General features: G+C 36.8%; 1 protein-coding gene across 1 annotated transcript in view; it reads left to right on the forward strand.

Annotated features, from left to right (window-relative positions):
• Gnf1 (germ line transcription factor 1) overlaps positions 1–26,159 on the forward strand; it is a 77,827-nt gene that overhangs the window by 44,552 nt on the left and 7,116 nt on the right. Inside the window, exons 9-15 of the mRNA XM_076492060.1 lie at positions 6,170–6,258; positions 6,895–7,032; positions 7,941–8,036; positions 13,780–13,869; positions 18,704–18,855; positions 23,892–24,009; positions 24,859–25,004. Of these exons, the coding sequence (XP_076348175.1) occupies positions 6,170–6,258; positions 6,895–7,032; positions 7,941–8,036; positions 13,780–13,869; positions 18,704–18,855; positions 23,892–24,009; positions 24,859–25,004 (829 nt within the window). The remainder of the gene's footprint in view (positions 1–6,169; positions 6,259–6,894; positions 7,033–7,940; positions 8,037–13,779; positions 13,870–18,703; positions 18,856–23,891; positions 24,010–24,858; positions 25,005–26,159) is intronic.

Consider the following 26,159-nt stretch of genomic DNA (forward strand, 5'->3'; position numbering starts at 1 on the left):
GAAATATTATCTGTTTTGGGCAAAATATTGAAGTCAGGAACTTGGGTAGAATGGGGTTTACTGTAACTTAGAATGAGGTGTTTAATGCTAAGTAACAAAAATGATTCTTTAGTATCTTTATTAAGCTACAAGTTCTAGTTACGTTACCTTGTTTATAAACTAAGATTCTTTAGTATCTTTGTGCAAGCTACAAGTTCTAGTTCACGTTAACTTGTTTATAAACTAATGCACTTAGCTTAAAATTTAAACTTGCATATAAACAACTCTTTTGAATAAAAGGATAGTAACTTATATTACTGGTATAAAAATAAAGAATTGTACTTTGATTAAATAAAAGAAACTTCTCCTTGTAGTTTAACCCTTGACACTTAAAATGGAATTAGTTCTCACTTTGCCCTCATTCATTATACAAGATTATTGTAATTTTGGTGGTTTTGATTATGTTATACATGGGAAAGTAGCGTTCTATCATTTTTATGAGTTACTTCTTTATACAGACACAAGAGTGTTGTTCTAATTGTATGGAAATAAATGAGGAAAACTGATGAAATATAAAACTAGTTTTTGTTAATGAAGAAAAGCCTTATAATATACCTAAGTGACATAATAAAGCCTTGCATTATACCTACATGACATAATAAAGCCTTGCATTATACCTACATGACATAATAAACCTTACAATATACCTACATGACATAATAAAGCCTTGCATTATACCTACATGACATAATAAAAACCTTACAATATACCCTACATGACATAATACCTTACAATATACCTACATGATATAATAAACCTTACAATATACCTACATGATATAATAAAGCCCGTTATACCTACATGACATAATAAGTCTTACAATATACCTACATGATATAATAAAGCCTTGCATTATACCTACATGACATAAGTCTTACAATATACCTAAGTGACATAATAAAGCCTTGCATTATACCTACATGACATAATAGGATCTTACAATATACCTAAGTGACATAATAAAGCCTTGCATTATACCTACATGACATAATAAGACCTTACAATATATACCTAATGGGCATAATAAACCTTACAATACACTGAAGTGATGTAGTAAAGTCCTTACAATACACTGAAGTGATGTAGTAAAGCCTTACAATACACTGAAGTGATGTAGTAAAGCCTTGCAATACACCAAAGTGACGTGATGAGACCTTACAATATACCTAAGTGACATTATGAGACCTTACAATATACCTAAGTGACATGATGAGACCTTACAATATACCAAGCTGACATGATGAGACCTTACAATATACCTAAGTGACATGATGAGACCTTACAATATACAAGTGTCATAATGAGACCTTACAATACACCTAAGTGTCATAATGAGACCTTACAATACACCTAAGTGTCATAATGAGACCTTACAATATACCAAAGTGACATGATGAGACCTTACAATATACCTAAGTGACATGATGAGACCTTACAATATACCTAAGTGACATGATGAGACCTTACAATACACCTAAGTGTCATAATGAGACCTTACAATACACCTAAGTGTCATAATGAGACCTTACAATATACCTAAGTGACATGATGAGACCTTACAATATACCAAAGTGACATAATGAGACCTTACAATACACCTAAGTGACATGATGAGACCTTACAATATACCTAAGTGACATGATGAGACCTTACAATACACCTAAGTGTCATAATGAGACCTTACAATACACCTAAGTGTCATAATGAGACCTTACAATACACCTAAGTGTCATAATGAGACCTTACAATACACCTAAGTGTCATAATGAGACCTTACAATATACCTAAGTGACATGATGAGACCTTACAATATACCAAAGTGACATGATGAGACCTTACAATACACCTAAGTGTCATAATGAGACCTTACAATATACCTAAGTGACATGATGAGACCTTACAATATACAGGAAGTGACATGATGAGACCTTACAATATACCTAAGTGACATGATGAGACCTTACAATATACCAAAGTGACATGATGAGACCTTACAATATACCAAAGTGACATGATGAGACCTTACAATACACCTAAGTGACATGATGAGACCTTACAATACACCTAAGTGTCATAATGAGACCTTACAATACACCTAAGTGTCATGATGAGACCTTACAATACACCTAAGTGTCATAATGAGACCTTACAATACACCTAAGTGTCATAATGAGACCTTACAATATACCAAAGTGACATGATGAGACCTTACAATATACCTAAGTGACATGATGAGACCTTACAATACACCTAAGTGATATAATAAACCTTACAATGCACTGAAGTGATGTGGTAAAGCCTTGCAATATACCAAAGTGACATGATCAAACTTCACAATGTACCTAAGTGGCATAATAAAGCCTTACAGTTCACCTAAGTGAAATAATAAAATCTTACAATACGTCTAAATGACAATAAAGCTCTACAAACCACTGAAGTTACTTAATAAAACCCTACAGACCACCTGAGTAATGTGATAAGGCATAACCTGGTTATTATGTGACCAATTTTGAGGAACATATTGGCTGGAAGTAGGTAGCTCATTGCTAACCATGATATGCATTGTTATGGTTACATTCTCGCTGAATTATGGGAAGATAAAAGGTGATGCATCACTAATATTTCACTTTTCATGTATAAGATTTTAGTAATATTTGCATGCTGTGCACAGAACAGCTTCACATGACCCACTGGTGGGTCTTAATAGTCTTCTAGTAAGATTCACATAACCCACTGGTAAGTTGTGCTCCACTTTCTTTCTAAGGACCACTTGTTTGGTAGGACACAATGGCTACATATACACTCTTCCTAAAATAGTAATTATAAAATGACTAGTGGGACCCTGGAAAGTATTTGCAAAATAGGCTTGGAAGAAAACTTGTTAAAATATTCAAACTGAAGTCTGTAACTATCACTGAATAACATCTTTTCTGTCTCCTTAGTCTAGAACATAACGTTTGTTTCTTAATTTAGAGCAAAAAATATTTGTTTCTTAATCTGCAACAAAGAATGTTTGTTTCCAGTACAGCATAAGTTTAGTGCTGCCCTTTATATGTAAACTTTATTCATGTCACAAGCCTTGCACTCTCCCATTGTTGGAATTACTATATTCGAAGATGTCTCTTGTGTAAATCATCATGCACTAACTCTTAACCAAAAAGTGGAATGTTATCCCCTCAGGTTACTTCCCTAAAGTAGAATGTTTTCCCCTCAGGTTACTTCCCTCCCTCCCTCCTATGCACACACTGCATTTGAGTACAGACGTCTTATTTTATGTACTAAAGTGTTTACGTATGACCAATACTTCAATTTTTGCTACAAGTGTTTTCTCTTTCCCTTTAATTTCTTTTGTCTGATTTTATTGTGGTCACTATATTTCTGTACTCGAATTTTGAGTAGATTTATTGAATTATGAAGTTCACATTACCACTTTGTGGGTCACACTGACAACCAGAGTTTTCTTTCATGATTCAGGTGTAGGTGACCCAACAGTGGATCTTTCTGTTTTTATGAATGCTACACAGGTCAGTATTTATACCCTGGCTTCTCTTGAAATTATTCAGATTGACAGGGATTTTGATTGTCTTTTTTTCCCTCGAGTCTGCCATTTCTTTCCAGTTCCAGCCTGAGGAATCACCTAGGCCTAATTCAGTCTTCATGGAATTTGTTTCTCTGGTTTGTGCTGTTTTATTCCCTGTTTCTTACTTACCTCTCCTTGTTACATGACCAATCTTCTCAACCAGTTTGGTAATTCATTCCTCCTCTGATATTTGGGTACATGCAGATCAGTTTGTTTCACAATGAGCTGAGGGAATTAGCACTTCCCCCCTCTTTGTGGGTTGGCCACCAAATCTAATTTTTGTCTTACCCATGACTACTATTCTCACCTTCTTACCCTTCTGAAGTATCTTTCTTCCATACAAATCCTGTGGGGGTTTCTGTAGATACCCTTGAACTTCTCTCCTCCACACTAGCCTACCTTTCTTCCTCAGCTGTGGCTTTATATAACGTGGTTTCTTTCTTGTTGGGATGTTATAGTCAGGGACTCAGTTTTGACTTGAGTTGATTTACCCTCCATATATTTCAAAGATTTGTGTCTTGCAAGGGTTATGTCTTCATTACAGAATCGGACAATGGTGAGCCTCGGATAACATCAGCCTGTCAGCAATCAACCCTTATGACTTTTGAAGCTTGTTTGTCTCAGTCAGCATCACATGCCACCTGGACCTGTTTCCCATCCTCCATCCTCACAACTCTTACCCTTTCCTTCAAATGAGGTGCTTCTTTTTGCCAATTTCCTCAGCAACATAACACTTCTTACCAACAGTTCCACTGCCTTCCCTGTGGGAGCTCAATTGTTGGATATTCTTCCTCACTGGCTTCCTTTATTGCTGATCAGTGGGTAATACAGGCTCTATCAAAAGGATTCATTATCCAGTTTCTTTTCCAACCTACTGTCTCCTCATCCTATTTCTTTTATTTCTCTTAGAGATCCTGTGACATGCCAGCATTTGTCAGAGATTGCTCAAGAGCAGTTGAACTTGTTCACCATCATAACAGAAGTTTCTACTGCTGTCTTGTTGTTTTCCCTAAGAAAACCAAAGATTAGCTGCTGTTTGTTATCTCACCTCAACCATTTCAATTCCAGTTTGTGCCTCTTTTGGTCTTTTGTACTGCATCCACAAGTTTTGCAGTCAACCAGGATTGGTACACAAATACCTTTAATGTGTATTCTCCCATCCAGTTGCTTCATCAGGTCATTTCTCTGATCCACCCTGCTCTGATTGCATCCCATTGGTTTGCACAACCTTTGATTCTGAGGTTACAACATCTGCTTCTATTGCCATCTGTCCCTCCTCCAGGTTATTCATCCCTTCTTTTTTAACCTCTATCCCACACTCTACAAGCCAGTCTTCCCATCCTGCATCTTCATATCTGACTTCTGTCTGGTCCTTGGTGAGAAGATCTGATTTTGCTGGTAGAGGTGCCTCCTTGTTAGCCACTTTCATATGTTTTGCTGAGGAAAACAAATTTGTTTCCTTTTTCCTGTCAGGCAATGATTAGATTTTTGTTTCTGGAGAGTTCTTTGACTACCAGCTCTTCAGATGTTAGATGATAAACAATCTTCACAAAATTTAAAGTCATTTTAACAAATTCATTTGTACCACAATTTTGTTTTCTCATTTTATATTTCTATATTCAAACCATTTACTTTTGTTGTAATTACAAATATTGCTCGTTTGTTTTGTATCTTGAGATTACTGATGATGGAGTTGTGAGCATTTCCAAATGTTTAATACAACTTCCTATGATCACATTCATTCTTTATTTTATCAAGTTACATTATCTGAAAAATGAGTCAATGACCACAACCAAGAGATTTGTTGATGATGTTCTACATGGGTGCCAAACATTGTTCAGTCCACTAACTTAGTGTCTGTCCTACACTAGACTAGCAGAACCTCAAGCTTTTAGAAATTGTAGGCAAAGCTTCTAAGGAATTGTTCCACAAAAAATGGGCTGTTACGATTGTTTAAAACTGTACACAGATGAAACAGTGCTCAAGAGGCAGGACTAACATTATAACATGGGTACCTCATGGGAAACAATCATTAAGTATGCTGGTTTTTGGGTGAAAATACCACGAGCTAAGTGTTTATATTTAATGTATATCAGTATGGAAGATGTAAATGGGGTTGACTTTTCAATGTGTGTAAAAACGGTAATACTCACTGGTGCTTGGAAACATGGTAAATAGTTCATTTGGTATCTTTAGAAAAGGGTGTCTAGCATACATATTGGAACACAAGAAAGTGTGTTGACAAAATAATAAAGTGCATCTCTACTGATGTGGCAAAAGAAAGACTAGGAGAATTTGTCTCCAGGTTAATTTTAAACTGGAGAAGTTATATGTCATCACTATATTAAATAACAGAAATAGCTGGCCAGTTGCATGCCCTTCACACGTGCGTAGGCGTAACTAGAAACCTGTATGAACAAACAGATGAGATATATATTGATGAACGATCAGACAATAAAATATAAAATTAGACAGATTTATAGGAAGTTGTTGCACAAAGTTGTGTTTGGACACTGTTGTTTAATAATCTAAAAGTCAACATGTTTTCAGCAGGTTCTGGCAAGGTGTCATCTCATCATGTAGTCATCATGGATGAAGTAGATGGGATGGCAGGTAATGAAGACAGAGGTGGAATCCAGGTTAGTATATCAAATAAAATCACTCTGGTGGAATTGAGGTTTTCATATCCACAATTATTTCATCGTCTTGAGTGAGAACTGCTGGTCCACATCTAATACGTCTGTCCAGTAATCATGTTTGCTTGTTCAACCCAATATAGCCTAAGTTATTTCTTCATAGAAATTCACTATTGTACTATTTAAAGAATTGGTTTAATGGTTTGCAGCTTAAGTGGAATATATTCTGTCAGTGTGGTTTAGTGCATTGTTTGTGTTGGTATGTAAATGAATTGTTTGCTAACATTGGAACTACTTTAGGCAAGGTGAAGACTTCCTGTTGGTATGTAAATGAATTGTTTGAACTGCTTTAAGTTAGGTATCCATTCACTTAAGGTCAAAAATACATTTTCTTAATTAAATAAAATAAGAAATTATTCAAAAATTTTAAAAAATTTATTATAAAAGTTTTTTGTCTATTTCCAGTTTTATTCGTACCGTACTTGTAAGCTAGCTATCTCTCAATTAGCAAGTTTGTTTTTCTGAAATATTATTCAGATTGTCTTTTTGTATACATATCTTTATTCTTATATATGTTTTATATATATCTTTATTCTTATGATATATATATATCTTCTTATGGTATTTTCTCTATTCCAGGAACTGATTGCTCTTATTAAGTCAACAAAAATTCCAGTTATTTGTATTTGTAATGACCGCAGTCATCCCAAGATGAGATCACTAGTTAATTACTGCTTTGATCTGCGTTTCCAGAAACCCAGAGTAGAACAGCTGAAGGTGATTTTATGTGTATATATCTTTTGTGTTAAACAATGTATCTCTTCAAGGTGTGGCACAGCACGTATTTAAAGTTTTCTGAACAAAATGCAACTAACTTCCAGATAATGGGAGTGTACTCAGTATTACTCAGTGTACAAATGATGATGAAGATATCTGTTTACAGATACCTGTCTGATGTGTTTCTCATGTTTACAAATGGTGAAGATATCTGTTTGCAGATACTTGTCTGACGTGTTTGTCGTGTACAAATGGTGATGAAGATATCTGTTTACAGATATTTGTCTGATGCATTTCTCATATATATAAATGGTGATGAAGATATCTGTTTACAGATACTTGTCTGATGCATTTCTCATGTTTACAAATGGTGATGAAGATATCTGTTTACAGATACTTGTCTGACGTGTTTGTCGTGTACAAATGGTGATGAGGATATCTGTTTACAGATACTTGTCTGACGCATTTCTCATGTTTACAAATGGTGATGAAGATATCTGTTTACAGATACTTGTCTGACGCATTTCTCATATGTATAAATGGTGATGAAGATATCTGTTTACAGATACTTGTCTGACGTGTTTCTCATATGTATAAATGGTGATGAAGATATCTGTTTACAGATACTTGTCTGACGTGTTTGTCGTGTATAAATGGTGATGAAGATATCTGTTTACAGATACTTGTCTGACATGTTTCTCATATGTATAAATGGTGATGAAGATATCTGTTTACAGATACTTGTCTGGCGTGTTTCTCATGTTTACAAATGGTGATGAAGATATCTGTTTACAGATACTTGTCTGACGTGTTTCTCATGTAAAACAATGGGATGTGTTATATTTCAGTTCTGTACAAAAAATGAAAGTGAATTTGCTTGTGGAGTGACAGTTTTTTATATATTCTAGGGTGCTATGATGACAATAGCTTACAAAGAAGGAATAAAGGTTGAGCCAGAAGCAGTCACTGACATCATTGTTTCTTCTAATCAAGATATTAGACAGGTATTGTATGAACGTTATGGTTTTTGAAGATTTTAATCTGCTGAATGGGAATTGTCATTTCTTACAGAGTTATGTTGGTTCTATATTTTAAGAATCAAGTAAGATGATGTAAGCCTTATGTATCAAGTGAAAAACAAAGAGCTGTGGAAGAAGGTTATTTGATAAACATTCTTTAAATGTTGATTATTGACACATTATTCAAGACTGATTGATGTAAACCTTTTGGTCACAGACACATTATTCAAGACTGATTGATGTAAACCTTTTGGTCACAGACACATTATTCAAGACTGATCGATGTAAAGCTTTTGGTCACAGACACACATTAGATAATTTTTGAAATTTCTCAAATATCCTGTGAATGTTCATATTTCACTGTGTCAACAGTTTCTTTTATTGTTTCACATAAATCATTTATGAAGTAATGGTGTTAACTAACTATACTCAAAATATCTAGTCATTAGTCATTTAAAAGTTCAGTATTGGTTTTGTTTCCACAATGCTATGTTTTGGTACAGGCTCAAGATTTTGTTCTAGTAATAAATATTGTTAAGGTAAGCAAATCTGGAAGCTGGATCAGGCAAACTGGCCCTCTTTCACTGATCCTGCCATCATCTGTAAGCCATTAATAGATGACTGTGTGGCAGCAGTAACTGACTGTATTATACAAGCAGCTGCTCAGTGTATTCCTAAAACCTCAACACGTTGTCCACTGTATACTCGTCCGTGGGGGAATCCTGCCTGCCACTTGGCACGGAAGATCAAAAACGGGCCTGAGATACTTTCCATACAAATCCCACACTCTCGAACCGCATCACTTTCCAATGGGCCCTTGCACATGCTCGGTGGGTAAGGCGTCAAAGGCAGAGGAAATCTTGGATTACGTTCACAACTAGCATATCTTCTACCACCAGTTCCAAAGTCATATGGGACAAGATTTGAAAGGTTAGTGGGTAATATAATTCTGTTCCCCTCTCAATTTTGCTCTCTGATGGCCAAGAAGTAGCTGAGACTCAGAGCATTGTCGATACTCTAGGTGAAAGCTTTTGCCAGGTATCTAGCACTTCTGCTTCCTCTTCCACCTTCTTAGCCATCAAGACTCAGGCAGAGCAATCACCTCTTTCCTTTCGAGCTGATTGTCTCTATGACTATAATCATCCCTTTACATTGGTGGGAACTCAAACTGGCCCTTCATCGGTCTGGCAGTACATTGTTTGGACCTTATGATATACACTATGACATGCTGTGCCATCTATCTCCTGCTTTTCTTGCTATTCTTCTGATTGTTTTTAACCAGATCTGGAAGGAGAATATTTTTCCTTATGCCTGGTGCCAAGCTATTGTCCTACCTTTCTCTAAGCCTGGGAAGGATCCCAAGATTCCTTCAAACTACCATCCAGTTGCTTTAATTAGCTGTCTCTGCAAGACTTTAGAGAGAATGGTTAATGCTCGTCTTGTTTGGTTCCTCAAATCAAACAACCTCATCTTGCCCACCCAGTGTGAGTTCCGACGACAGTGCTCCACCATGGACCACCTGATTTGACTTGAAATGTCAATCAGAGAAGCCTTTCTCAAATGACATGTTGTATCAATATTCTTTTATATTGAGAAGGCTTATGATGCAAAATGCCATACCTCCATGTTGTAAGACCTCCTTATATATGGGTTACGAGGCCATTTGCCCATTTTTAGTAAAAATTTTTTAATAGACAGGAGATTAGGAGTTTGTGTGGGTTTGACACTTTCCCGTTCTTTTCTAGAGGAACTTGGAGTCCCTCAGGGCTGTGTTTTGAGTGTCACACTTTTCAATATAAAAATTAATGCCATCACTGAACAACTCCCTCTCACTATTGCAAACGGGCTCTATGTCGACGACTTTCACATCTCATGTCAGTCGTCAAATATGAGGTATATTGATCGGCAGCTACAGACTGCCCTCAGTCATTTACTGAAGTGGATCACAGCAAATAGCTTTAACTTCTCTCTCTTTTAAACTGTTTGCATGCACTTTTGCTGCCAACAGGGTATTCACCCTGATCCTGAACTCTGTATCCCTGAAGTTGTGCTGCCTGTGGTCTCTGAGACAAAGTTCTTGGGGATTATCTTTGACCATAAGCTGACCTTTATACCATACATGAAGCAGCTACAAGTCAAATGTACAAGAACACTGAACATCCTCCATGTCCTCTCTTCTACCACTTGGGGAACGGATCGATGTTCTATGCTAAAGATATATCGTACTCTTATTGGACTGAAACTCGACTATGGATTACTGGTCTATGGCTCTGCCAGACCATCGACCTTAAAGATGCTCGACCCTATTCATCATCAAGGACTTTGGCTCCGCACTGGGGCTTTCTGCACTTCCCCAGTTCAGAGGTTATACACAGTCTCATGAACTTTCTTTGCATCTCTGCCGTTTGCAATTGTCTTTACTATATGCTTCGAAACTTCATTCCTTACCAAAGCATCCCACCTGGGGCTGTGTTTTCCTTCCTCGATGGGCCATACTTTTTCAGAACAGATGATCTGCTTTGCTCCTTTTGGCCTTTGTATCCAGGTGCAGTTGGATGAATTGGGTCTGTCCTTGGATAACATTGCTGTATCCACTGGTCAACTCATTCCACCATGGCTTCTTACAGTCCCCAAATGTGACTTGTCTTTAAGTCATCTGAGAAAAGTAGACAATCCTGATTGGAAATACTGTCTGCTATTTGCTGAACATCTTTCTAACCATTCTTCCTTTCCTATTTATACAGATGGTTCAAAATCAGGTGACCCTGTGGGCTCTGCCATGGTTTGTTGTGGTCTGGTAGTTGTGTGCAGAATCCACTCTCCAGCTTCTGTGTTCACTGCTGAACTATATGCCATATCTCTTGCCATGGATCACATAAAAGCTAAGCAGTATTCAAACTGCACTATTTATACTGACTCACTTAGTTCTCTACTGGCCCTGGAATTGCTTCACATTGGTTCACACCCTGTTCTTCCTGATATTCAGAACCAACTGGTCCATTTTTCTTTAACATCTACTGCTACCCAATTTTCCTGGATACCAGGCCACGTTGGTATTCGCAGGAACGAGCTTGCTAACACCGCAGCTAAATCTGTCTGTTCTGTCACTATCACTGCTGTGCCTGCCCATACATGGACTATAGTCCTGTATTCAAGGCAGTCAACTTGCATAAACAAAATACATATACCATTCTGTAATATTAACTTATTTTTGTCATGTTTACTAGCTAATAATATCACCTAAGTGTAATTATTAAATTTGTTTTTATTTTTTTCACAACTAGATATTAATTACTAATTATATTTTATCCAGTACTTTGTCCACTAACCTTCTGCTGGCCTTAGAAAAGTCCTGTAAAGGATATACATTGTTAGTGGCTAGGATTCAGTCATGGGTCTTCTTGATAGAAATCTGGTATGTTATCCACTTGTTTGTGTTTTGCATATTACAGATGGACTCAGCTAACAATTTAAATGGTTTCAAGAGAGACAGTCAGGCTTTGTTGACTGAGTCGGTCATTACTTAGTTGGATGTAGCAGTGTTATTGTACCTATGTTTTTCTTGTGTTTGCTTCATATCCTCATATATTTGTCTTATTCCACTGTCTTGTGTGATCCTCTATTCCAAGTAGGTCATTATTACGGAGCTTGTATGCCTGTTATGCTCTTGAACTATGACTTTTGTTGATCATTTATTGTATCTCTAGTTTACAGGCATGACAGTTTTTATCTGATTGTAATTTATAACTTATTGGTTATGAAAGTTTATAAAACATGGATTTCATTAAGAGATAACTTTACAAAACATTAAGTCCCAACAAACCTCAACAGTTTCAGACATTAGTGTGTATTTCTTCTTTATGTCAGATGTAAAATCTACCATAGACTACACCTTAATCACATGTACTTATACAACACTGTTAGATGGTTCTATAAGAAATTCACATGTATAGCAAGTGTATTTATTCAAGCTTTCAAAACCTTCTTTTGAAGTGTGTTCTGTTCAAGTGAAATGATGTTGTCATAGAAATGTTAGTTTCTGTGAATGTGTAAATCCAACGTCCGTGTTGGTGTGAAGAGATACAACAGTATTTCAATGACTGTACATGCACAGTACTGTTTTAGGAAAACAAAAGTTGTATCACAAATGTGAACAAAGTCTGCTTCTGTATTGAAAAACTGAGAGTTCAGGTTACAAGGCTGCAAAGTGATTGTGTTTTTTTTGTAATTGTGACGTCAGATATCTTTGGTGTACTTCAAAGCATTTTAATTGGTTATTTCATGTGTTAAGAAGAAACTTATTTGTTTACTGAATATAAAAAAAAAACAATTATTTTTCCATAATTTAACATTGTGTAAAAACTTGTGTCAATGTTCATTAAATTTAACACAAAGTAAGTGTCAAATTCAGTGTCTGAGGGCTGTTCAAAAAATACACAGACTGACGTCATAAAACAAAATGTACTTTATTTAGAAGTTACAGGTCTGGGACCCCTTCAAAGTACTCTCCTCCCCAACGCACACACTTATCCCAATGGTGTTTCCACTTGTTGTAACAGTCCTGGTACGCTTCTTTTGTAATGTCCTCCAGCTCTTTCGTCGCATTTGCCTTAATCTCGGGAATCATCTCAAATCTTCTTCCTTTCAAGGGTCTTTTGAGTTTGGGGAACAAGAAAAAGTTGCAAGGAGCAAGGTCAGGTGAGTAGGGGGGGTGGGGAAGAACAGTGATCGAGTGTTTGGTCAAAAACACACGAGTTCTGAGGCACAAATTTCGCCGCAACGTGGTGCATCTTCAATTTTTCGGTCAAAATCTCGTAACAAGATCCAACTGATATCCCACACTCTTCAGCAAGCTCCCTGACAGTCAGGCGTCGATTTGCCCGCACCAGGGTGTTGATTTTGTCGACGTGTGGGTCGTCAGTTTACGTGGAAGGACGTCCAGGACACTCATCATCTTCAATGGACTGTCGACCATCCTTAAAACGTTCATGCCACTTGAAACATGCCGTACGCTTCATAGCAACATCACCGTAAGCCATGTTAAGCATAGCAAAAGTTTCAATCACAGATTTTTCAAGTTTAACACACAATTTTACAGCAAGTCATTGCTCCTTCAGGTCATTTATTCTGAAATCCGCCAAACGAAAAAATCGCACTTCACTTAAAACCGCATAGCTAATACACAAATGAAGATATCTGCAATCAGGAAATGGCGTCGTAATCAGCTGATCTGTGCGAACCTGGCGACACCAACTGGATTCCCCTAGAACCAACTGGAGCCGTGCAATTCAAACAGTCCGCGTATTTTTTTAACAGACCTCGTATAATAATAATAATAACGCTTGTGGTGGTCATAAATTTACTATCAGTTGTAATATGCTTAGTTTGACTTTAGAAACTACTATCCTAAAACTACACCTGGTGAGTACTTTTTAAAGCTAAGTAACTATTTAATATCTTTTTAATTGTCTTTTTATAATCCTTTTGTTTACCTTCAAAAACACATTAAATGTTCTCTACCTACTTTGATGCAAGTTTTCTTGTATGTCTTTAGAACTGTAATAAATATGCACATTCATGGTTCCTGTAGCATGAACAGTGACAATATTGTGTTATTTGACTAGTTGTATTTGAATGTTACATTTAATGCAGTTACAATATTGTGTTGTTTTACTAGTTGTAGTTGAATGTTACCTTTAGTCCAGTTTTTTTTTCTTATTTTTGTTAGGTGCTCCATAACATGTCACTTTGGAGTTCTAAAGAAAAGAAATTAGGTGTAGAACAAACTAAAGAAAATAGAACAAAGGACATCAAACTGGTAAGAATAAAACTGAAACCTATCTGCTGGATAGGTAAGAATCTGTTGATGTTAATATGATGTGTAGCCACTATGACAGAAACCTATACACTGGATAGGTAAGAATCTGTTGATGTTAATATGGTTTGTAGCCACGATGACAGAAACCTATACACTGGCTAGGTAAGAATCTGTTGATGTTAATATGGTTTGTAGCCGATGACAGAAACCTATACACTGGATAGGTAAGAATCTGTTGATGTTAATATGGTTTGTAGCCACGATGACAGAAACCTATACACTGGATAGGTAAGAATCTGTTGATGTTAATATGGTTTGTAGCCACGATGACAGAAACCTATACACTGGATAGGTAAGAATCTGTTGATGTTAATATGGTTTGTAGCCACAATGACAGAAACATATACCCTGGATAGGTAAGAATCTGTTGATGTTAATATGATGTGTAGCCACGATGACAGAAACCTATACACTGGATAGGTAAGAATCTGTTGATGTTAATATGGTGTGTAGCCACAATGACAGAAACATATACCCTGGATAGGTAAGAATCTGTTGATGTTAATATGGTGTGTAGCCACGATGACAGAAACCTATACACTGGATAGGTAAGGATCTGTTGATGTTAATATGGTGTGTAGCCATGATGACAGAAACCTATACACTGGATAGGTAAGAATCTGTTGATGTTATATGGTTTGTAGACATGATGACAGAAACATATACCCTGGATAGGTAAGAATCTGTTGATGTTAATATGGTGTGTAGCCACGATGACAGTAACCTATACACTGGATAGGTAAGAATCTGTTGATGTTAATATGGTTTGTAGCCACGATGACAGAAACCTATACACTGGATAGGTAAGAATCTGTTGATGTTAATATGGTTTGTAGCCACGATGACAGAAACCTATACACTGGATAGGTAAGAATCTGTTGATGTTAATATGGTGTGTAGCCATGATGACAGAAACCTATACACTGGATAGGTAAGAATCTGTTGATGTTAATATGGTTTGTAGCCACAATGACAGAAACCTATACCCTGGATAGGTAAGAATTCGTTGATGTTATATGGTTTGTAATGTAATGTCCTCTTTAATCAAACCTTGATGGAAGAGCATGCTTGGAGGTAACAGTTCTTTGTTCTGTAACAGTGGATCTAATCTAAACTTTTTGTATTTGTATTCTTGTACAAATGTCACTTGTTCTTAAGCTCAGGAGAGGTTTTGTATAAGAGATTCTGATACAGTATTTTCCTCCACTTACAGAGTTAGCTACTCCCATTTGGTGTTTCCCTTTGTATGTAAACTTTTATTGTGCATGCCACAAGCAACATGTCACCTCTTCACAAGACATGCATATTGATTTCTTTTACTGAACTGTCAGTCCTCATTTGGTATCACTTTCACTTGGACATCTTTATTTTTTTGCTTTGATTAGTGCTTTATACTGTTTTCATTATCAAAGTAGTTTAAGTTTAATGTACTTTGAAAACTTGACAGCACTTATTGGATTTATTTTTACTTAAAATCATGTGTATGACAAGTAAAACAAGAATGTTTGAAGTTACTGTCACCATTTCAAGTGTTTCACATCTGACAGGTGCTTCACCATGGGCTTCAGGTGCTGGAGATCTGATGTGAGATTTGTTGGCCTTTATTAGCAGCGAGAATGAATGTTGTATGGATCAACCTTTATCTTCAGAACTTGCTCTTTTTTCTCTTGAATATATTGAAACCTTGAGGCTAAGGAGGGCTTTGAATGCATATTTCTTCCACCCACTTTGTTTCTATGCCTTCCCATATCCTACCTAATTATCCTGTTTGACCTTCCACAGTTTTTATGACTTTATTTTTCAGGTATATGAAGTTATGTGTTGCTTCTATATCTTATGAATCTCATCCTTCATTACTGCATGAGTGTGCTTTTCAAACCTATTTGTTTTTCCCTCTTATCCTAACATTTGGCTTCATGCTAACCTTCAACCCTCACAGCTCTTTTGTAGCAGCTTTCTACTATCCATCTCTTGTATAAGGCTCTTCACATAATTCCTGAAGGATTTGTGGAGGACATTCTTTTCCTTGTTATCTCCATATTGGCTTGTTTGTTATCTTCAGCTCTGGGTTTGCACACATGGTTTCTCTGTTGTTGGGACCTTTTAGGTCATAATGCTATCTTATCTCAAACTCTTTCACTTGTTCTTTATCTCCAGGATTTGTATATGGTTTTGTTTTTAAAGTGTTTTGTCTTTGATACAGTCCTTGGAATTTTGGATGGCATCTGCCTGACATCAATCTATCCTTTCATATCTGGTTCCCCCATTTATCTTGGTCAGAGCTGAGTGTTGCAATGATTCCAACTTCTTATCCCACCACTTCACAGTCCTTACCTCTTCCTACAGTACCACAGTTCGTTTTTTGTCATGATGAAGCACAAGATGCTACCAATAGTTCTGGTAACTATCAGGTGAGTTCAGGCCTGATGGGAGCTCACCTTGTGACCTTGTGTTCCTTCTTCCTACAGTACCACAGTTCTGGTTTTCAGGTGAGTTCAGGCCTGATGGGAAGCACAAGATGCTACCAATAGTTCTGGTAACTATCAGGTGAGTTCAGGCCTGATGGGAGCTCACCTTGTGACCTTGTGTTCCTTCTTCCTGCAGTAACACAGTTCATATTTTGTCATGATGAAGCACAATATGCTACCAACAGTTCTGGTAAATACCAGGCGAGTTCAGGCCTGATGGGAGCTCACTTTGTGACCTTTTTTCATCTGTGGCATCTTTTCACCACTGACGATTAGGTTCTTCAAGTTTTGTCAGAAACGATCAAAATTCCATTTCTCATTTCACTTCCCTTGTGCTGGGTATCTGTTTTCTTCCCTTTTCTTAGGATTCCACAACTTGCCAGTGTCTCAGAGGTTTTACAAGACCTCCTTACCCAAGAGGCTATAGAAATGTTCCACATCTATCTCTGGGGTTTTACTCTTATCTGTTTTTAGTTCCCACAAAGATTGGAGACTGGAGGTCTGTCATTCATATGTCCTTTCTCAATTTTTCTTACTTCCTATGTTTCAACATGGAATCCTACCTCACTCTTTGGTAAGTGTTTTCTCGAGGTCTGTGGATGACCATGATGAATATATCCAATGTTTATCTGCATATTCCTATCTCAGTACAATCGCATCTTTATCTTAAGTTTGTGTATCGATGGATGGAATACCAATTTTGTGCCCTTCAATTTTTGCTGGCTTTTATTCTGTATGTGTTTATTGGGTGATGAGAGCTCTTCATCTTCATGCCCTGGGACTGCATCTCAACTTTTACATAGATGACCTGCACTAGAGTTGGCCAGTCACATTCATCAGCTTCTTCTTGAAGCTGCTCACGTATTCTGATTGGATAACAAATTAGAGAAGCCTTTCTTGCATCCTTTCCATTATCTTGTACATTGATGTGTCTTTTCAACACTCCAGTTGGAACCAACCTACTCTAGACTCTGTTGTATGGAATTGTCAGTTATGTTGTGTCGTGATTGCTCTCTCATTTTCTGCATGTAAAGTTTTGTTACTTATTGGGATGTGGTTTTCTATGACATTATTTGTCCCCCTTGGTCATACACTCATTCATTCTTTTCATTGGACTCTGCATGATCAATTGAACCTTGCTTGAGATCCCTTGGATACTTTCAGTATCATTTCTCCTTCCCTTGTAGGCAATCTCTTTTGGTGGTTGGGTAAGACTTGCATATCATGATGATGAGAAATCCATTTTATTAACCTGAAGATGACCTAAGAAGGTTGAAACGTCTTTTTGTGATTAGTTTTAATTAATGTTTCAATACCTTTACCAGCCATCTTTAGAATACAGACTAATATGTGAATGGGAATCTACTTATAGATGCACCCCTTTTGGGCTTGGGTGCTTTGGTCAATCACCAGGAGGCTTCAGGTCATTGGTTTGTTAACAAACAGTTTTTACATACCAATGTCCTACAGCTCCTGGCTATTTATCAAGCTTTGGATTGCTTTCTTACCATTGCCACATATTGTATGGTGATGATTCATTCTGACCATTGAATGGTGGTAGCTTATATCAATCACCAAGGTCAGTATCTCTAAGTTTTCACACACTGGATGTCTTATATTAGTGCACACGCAACACTTTCATTTGATTATATGCTACATCCCAGGTGCTTTCAATCTCATGGCAGATTGTCTATCCCACTTTGACACATTTTACCCAATACAGTAGCTTCTCCATCCTTTTGTAATCAGGTGGCTTTGCAATATGTGATGCTTTTCTTACAGAGATGATTTTACCACTGCCCTCATTCGCCAGTTCCCTCTCTTTTTATTTTTGTTACCTCATTTTCAGGCTTTAGGTATCGATGCTTTCAGCCAGGATTATTCTTGTATGTCTATCCTCCTGTGTGGTTGTTTCCCTTATCCATACCAGGTCCTTCTCAATGTTCCTTGTTGACTTGGTTTCTTTGCTTACTCCATCTCCAGTTATTCGTTCCTGTACCACTTCCCTTCTTATCCAGTCTACTTTGTCAACCCTGGTTACTGGTTCTGGTCCTTGGTGAGGAGATCAGTTTTCTCCTATTGTGTAACCTTTCATTTGACTCAATCCATCAGACCTTCGTCCATGTAAGTGTATCATCTGATGCTTTCATTTAACTCCAGTAGAGGGAGTACAAAAGGCTTGTGGCATCCACAATAAAAAATGTTTACATACATAGGGAAGTGCCAAACAGGAATAGCCTATCGGAAATACATTTTCAGCATGGGAAAATTATAACTTTTCAGAATATGTTGTTTTTTTCCTGCAGGGTCCGTTTGAAGCACTTCGTAGAATCTTTTCTGCAGAAGAAACCAAAAACATGAATATTAATGAGAAAAGCAATTTGTTTTTCCAAGACTACTCGTTAGTGCCCTTGTTTGTACAGGAGAACTACCTCCAAGTCAAACCCTTGGGAGCAAAGTAAGTATACTTAATATTCCATAATGTACCACTTGCATAAAAGTGAAGTTTCTAGTGTCATTCACCTGGGGTACATTTTATATCCCACATTATAACCTTGGATCCTTTTATTTGGTACAGTGTGTTTTATTTTGGGTTCAATTTGTTTTTATTTATGACAAACTATTGTATCAGAAAAGGCATAAGATACCTAAAAAGCATGAGACTTTTTGTCACCAAAAGATCAAAATAACAGATCTAGTATTTGGATTCTACAGACATTTTTTTAACATTATGCTGTTTATGTTTTTTATTACTACTTAGGTAATGCAAATGTTCAGTTTTACACTCAGAACGACCAACAAACATACTAACTAAATTATCACAAGGCCATATACCAGGTGAGACTAGTTTTATACATATAACTCCTGTTCTGCATGAAGCACTCCTAACAAACACTTGCACGTCGTCCACGGGGAAGTAACATTTCTTTTCAAGGGATTATTTTCTCTTTCATTCACTATTACTGCCTAAAATGTTTTCCAGGTAGTGTGCTAATTTTTAAGTGTCAGTTTCACAAGTCATGAAGTTCTAAACCACCTAATCTTTAAACAAGACGTATCGCATCTGTGAACAACCAAACTGAAATCAATAATTACGCCATGATGTGAGCCATCAAAAAACAAAAGAATCCTTAGCAAAGTAACAAATCCTGACCTGTGATAATTAATAATTAATTAATTAATAATTATCAAAAGAGGGCTGAGACACAACCTGTGACATTACCCTTAAACCAAGAAAATTATGTTACAGGAACATGACAACTATAAAAACTTCTGTCTATCTTTAGATAAATCCAGACCTGGGCACTTTCAAATTTTGGCAGAAATTTAAATCTGTCACAAACAACAAGTCAAAACCATAAATATAATTCAGTATAACAACAACACTACCAATCTGAAAAGAGTCTGAACTTTTTCCCCAATATTTTGAAAGTAACTTTGTAACACCAAACCTCACCTAGTTTGGTATATAGCATTTCAACAATGAAAATCAACACCTCCCCCTCACCCTGAAGGTCTTCGTTTATATATCACAAATTTCTGGTTCTTATTATTTGTGTACCCACTCTGTAACTTCAATATAAATCAAAATCAATGTTGTGTAAATAAAACACAAGGTCCTCGGAAGAGGGCAGAATAGTCAACTGAAAAACTGTCCAACACAATAACAACAATTTATCATTACTATCAGGATATTTCCCATTTATTTGGAATTCAGTTAATCTTAAACTAATCTACAAGAGAAGTAATAACCATTAGTTACACATGTGTTAGTTTGCTAAACATCCTTGATGATTTGATGGAAAAGTTAATCACAAACCAGTTTAATGTTAACCTAGAAACCAACAATATTATTAACAATATATATTATTCAAACATAAAATTTAGACAAGCTACTGATCGTCTAGTTAAATATAACCATTTAATACATTCTCAACAGACAACATACAATCGTAGCTTTTTAGACATCCAAAAAGCCTTTGATTAGGTATGGTACAACGGACTAATCAGTTGTCACTTATCTGTTTTTTTACTCTGGATGTCCATCTGAAGTCAAGATCAACAATATGACCTCCAGGCCCTTCACATTCATAGATGATGTCCCCCAAGCACAAAATTATGCAGTAATGCCCTCAAATTAATAAATAATTAATTAAATTTGTAGATGATATTAAAGTCTTCAATGTTGCTAACTAAGGAAGTGAATACTAGTTTACCAAATGATTTACACCATTTACTGAGTTGGATGAATAAATGGCAGATGGATTTTAATTATAATAAATGTAAGTTAATATATGTGGGTTATTATAATTTGAATTATAAGTATAATTTGGATGGAAATAATCTTAAAATTGTTAGGAACAAATGGGATATTGGTGTAACAGTCAGTCAGTCTATAAAGATATTCGAGTAGTGTGCTGTTGCTAGTGTTAAGGTAAAAACGATTTTACATTGTATCTACAGAAATATTGAAAACAAGTCTAAAAAGCTCATAATTTTAATTTTACAGGTTATGGGTTAGGCCACATTTAGAGTAACATGTTCAATCTTGGGCTCCTTACTATAGGAAAGACATTGAATTCTTTGAAAGGGTTCAGAGACGGATAACTAGAAAGGTGCCTTTGATGGGAGGGGTTGTCACAAGGAGAGGCTGTAATCTCAAACTGTTTCCCTCTTATAAAAACAAAAGTTGGGTGACCTGATTTAGGCATTTAAGATTGTTGAGGGAACTGATAGTGTTATAGGAAAATAAATAAAAGTAGAAAACAGTTTCTAATCTTGAGTTAATCCTTAATGATTCAGACATTGATCAGGTAAAATATTCAGTGTCTCATCATTGGGGTACTTTCATTATTCTCCACAGCAAAATTATTTTCATTGGATCTCTAGATGCCCACCCTGGGAAGGACTGCTTCACTTATTGGATCTATAGATGCCCACCCTGGGAAGGACTGCTTCACTTATTGAATCTATAGATGCCCACCCTGGGATGGACTGCTTCACTTATTGGATCTATAGATCCCCACCCTGGGATGGACTACTTCACTTATTGGATCTATAGATGCCCACCCTGGGATGGACTGCTTCACTTATTGGATCTATGGATACCCACCCTGGGATGGACTGCTTCACTTATTGGATCCCACCCTGGGATGGATGCCCACCCTGGGATGGACTGCTTCACTTATTGGATCTATAGATGCCCACCCTGGGATGGACTGCTTCACTTATTGGATCTATAGATGCCCACCCTGGGATGGACTGCTTCACTTATTGGATCTATAGATGCCCACCCTGGGATGGACTGCTTCACTTATTGGATCTATAGATGCCCACCCTGGGATGGACTGCTTCACTTATTGGATCTATAGATGCCCACCCTGGGATGGACTGCTTCACTTATTGGATCTATATGGACTGCTTCACTTATTGGATCTGGGATGGACTGCTTCACTTCATATTCTGTGTTCAAAATTTAAATTACATTTTTATGTATTAATTTGACCAAAGCTATTTAAGTTTCACCATCAATCTTAATAAATTGAAAACCATTTAAAAGTTACTGTCTTTGCTGGTTTTAGATGTGTATGTGCCCTATCATGAGTTAAATAATCGCTTCAGACCCTAATGATCAATCTTGTTTATACAACTTGGGTCTGGATATCCAGTTTTGGTTCCTTCAGGCTCCACACTACCTTCGTCAACAGCTGTGTGTTATATGGATATCCTTTGTACAGTGTTGGTTCCTTCAGTCTCCACACTACCTTCGTCAACAGCTGTATGTTATATTCCAACCTTGACATACATGGAGCAGCCTTCTTCAGTTTCAATATCAACCACTCTTTCTTTCCTTCTTGTTTTCAGCTCCCTGCTGTCTCCATGGAACAGCCTTCTTCAGTTTCAGTATCAACCTTTCTTTCTTTCTTCCTGTTTTCAGTTCCCTGCTGTCTCCATGGAACAGCCTTCTTCAGTTTCAGTATCAACCTTTCTTTCTTTCTTCCTGTTTTCAGTTCCCTGCTGTCTCCATGGAACAGCCTTCTTCAGTTTCAGTATCAACCTCTCTTTCTTTCTCCCTGTTTTCAGCTCCCTGCTGTCTCCATGGAACAGCCTACTTCAGTTCTTCAGTAGTCAACCTCTCTTTCTTTCTTCCTGTTTTCATGGAACAGCCTTCTTCAGTTTCAGTATCTCCCTGATGTCTCCATGGAGCAGCCTTCTTCAGTTTCAGTATCAACCACTCTTTCTTTCCTTCTTGTTTTCAGCTCCCTGCTGTCTCCATGGAGCAGCCTTCTTCAGTTTCAGTATCAACCTCTCTTTCTTTCTAACTGTTTTTTCAGCTCCTGCTGTCTCCATGGAACAGCCTTCTTCAGTTTCAGTATCAACCTCTCTTTCTTTCTTCCTGTTTTCAGCTCCCTGCTGTCTCCATGGAACAGCCTACTTCAGTTTCAGTATCAACCTCTCTTTCTTTCTTCCTGTTTTCAGCTCCCTGATGTCTCCATGGAGCAGCCTTCTTCAGTTTCAGTATCAACTTCTCTTTCTTTCTTTCTTTCTTTCTTTCTTTCTTATTTTCATCTCCCTTCTGTCTCCATGGAGCAACCTTCTTCAGTTTCAGTATCAATCTTTCTTCCTGTTTTTAGCTCCCTGCTATCTCAGTTTATCCCTGACATTTACTACAAGATGTCAACTGTTCATTTTTATCTTATTCATTAACCATGATTGTGAATTTTGTAATTTAACAACATTTAGTTTCATGTTATTTCTTTGTAGTTATGTTAGTTGTTCAACTGAACTTTCACAAATAGGGTGAATAGGAAATTACAGTTTGACTGCCTCTGGTTGCCTTTCAGGCTCCTTTTGGACTTGAAAAATGTTCTTTGTACACACTGCTAGTTAAGCATGATAGGCTATACGTCATACAGCTAGCACACAACTCTTTGTGCAGAACATTCATTGTATGAGCATTCATAGTAACAGTGCTTGTGGATGGTCTGTTCATAGTTTTTTGAAAGTTCTGCTCAGTTAAGAAACACTTAGATCAGTTTATATGGAATCAAACTTTTAATGGCTCTTTTGATTTTAAGAAGTCATCCTGGCTTCCTAGCAGGGACATATCAACTAATTACAGACTCTGCACTGATTGACATTCGAGTTGTTGTAACCACTGACTGTGTGATAGCCCAAATGAGATTGTAACCACTGACCGTGACAGTCGAAATGTTACCTTAACCACTGATCGTGACAGTCGAAATGTTACCTTAACCACTGACCGTGACAGTCTAAATGTTATCTTAACCAATGACTCTGCCACTTCAAATCATATCTGAACCATAATAATCCAAATGGTATCTTAACCATTGACTATGAAACTCCAATTATTATGCTAAATATGTTTTTATGTACAGAAAAGATTACATTCATGTTTCAGTACCACCATGACTCATCACTATTTACTGAGAAACAGTTCATCCATATCAAAACTTAATTATCTGTTTCCAGAGGAGATATCAAGAAACATCTCCACTTAGTAAGTGGGACAGCAGATAATCTCTGTGATGGAGACCTTGTAGAAAAACTGATTCGGAGAGAGGGGAACTGGAGTTTACTTCCACTGGAGGTGAGGTTCAAAATCTTCTGTTTTCATAAACGTTTTGTTATTTTATCAAGATAAACAATTTTCAATCACTTCAGGTCTTTGTTCTTAAGAAGGTTTTTATTGTTGGAACTGAGACTATATCTTTAGACTACACTATAAGTTACATTTTACTGTCCACTGAATACACTGATCAGACACTATATGTTTAGACTACATTGTTAGTTAGGTTTTACTGTCCACTGAATAAACTGATCAGACACTATATGTTTAGACTACATTGTTAGGTTTTACTGTCCACTGAATAAACTGATCAGACACTATATGTTTAGACTACATTGTTAGTTAGGTTTTACTGTCCACTGAATACACTGATCAGACACTATATGTTTAGACTGCATTGTTAGTTTGGTTTTACTGTCCACTGAATAAACTGATCAGACACTATATGTTTAGACTACATTGTTAGTTAGGTTTTACTGTCCACTGAATACACTGATCAGACACTATATGTTTAGACTGCATTGTTAGTTTGGTTTTACTGTTCACTGAATACACTGATCAGACACTATGTTTAGACTACATTGTTTGTTTGGTTTTACTGCCCACTGAATATGCTGATCAGACACTATATGTTTAGACTACATTGTTATATTTCTCATTATTGTCCATTATCTAACTGAAGAATTTGGTAACTTTGAGTATTTTTTTAAACTTTAAGCTTTCAAAGATTTCCAGATATGTACATACAAAATATTCTGAAGCAAGTATTGCAAGTAAAAATAGGCTTAGCACATTTCAGAATATTTATTTTCTTTTATCAATGTTTTGATTTTTATCATTTGCTGTATTATGTGATATTTTAATTTTCAGGCTATCTTTGCTTCAGTGATACCTGGAGATATAATGAAAGGCTATCTAACCCAGATGATTAACTTTCCATCGTGGTTAGGAAAGAATTCATCACGCAACAAAATGGATAGACTGCTCCAGGAACTTCAGACTCACATGAGAATGAGGTGAGAAGAGATCAGAAGGGATACATGTCACTTATCGTATTTCACCTCATCAGAAAGGATACATGCCACTTATCGTATTTCACCTCATCAGAAGAGATACATGCCACTTATCGTATTTCACCTCATCAGAAGAGATACATGCCACTTATCGTATTTCACCACATCAGAAAGGATACATGTCACTTATCGTATTTCACCTCATCAGAAGAGATACATGTCACTTATCGTATTTCACCTCATCAGAAGAGATACATGTCACTTATCGTATTTCACCTCATCAGAAGAGATACATGTCACTTATCGTATTTCACCACATCAGAAAGGATACATGTCACTTATCGTATTTCACCTCATCAGAAGAGATACATGCCACTTATCGTATTTCACCTCATCAGAAGAGATACATGCCACTTATCGTATTTCACCATATCAGAAAGGATACATGTCACTTATCGTATTTCACCATATCAGAAAGGATACATGTCACTTATCGTATTTCACCTCATCAGAAAGGATACATGTCACTTATCGTATTTCACCTCATCAGAAAGGATACATGTCACTTATCGTATTTCACCTCATCAGAAGAGATACATGCCACTTATCGTATTTCACCTCATCAGAAGAGATACATGTCACTTATCGTATTTCACCACATCAGAAGAGATACATGTCACTTACCGTATTTCACCTCATCAGAAAGGATACATGCCACTTATCGTATTTCACCTCATCAGAAGAGATACATGCCACTTATCGTATTTCATCACATCAGAAGAGACACATGCCACTTATCGTATTTCACCTCATCAGAAGAGACACATGCCACTTATCGTATTTCACCTCATCAGAAGAGATACATGCCACTTATCGTATTTCACCTCATCAGAAGAGATACATGTCACTTATCGTATTTCACCACATCAGAAGAGATACATGCCACTTATCGTATTTCACCTCATCAGAAGAGATACATGTCACTTATCGTATTTCACCACATCAGAAGAGATACATGTCACTTATCGTATTTCACCACATCAGAAGAGATACATGTCACTTATCGTATTTCACCACATCAGAAGAGATACATGTCACTTATCGTATTTCACCATATCAGAAAGGATACATGTCACTTATCGTATTTCACCTCATCAG

This window comes from Tachypleus tridentatus, chromosome 3 (genome assembly GCF_004210375.1).
Source record: "Tachypleus tridentatus isolate NWPU-2018 chromosome 3, ASM421037v1, whole genome shotgun sequence".
NCBI lineage: Eukaryota > Metazoa > Arthropoda > Merostomata > Xiphosura > Limulidae > Tachypleus > Tachypleus tridentatus.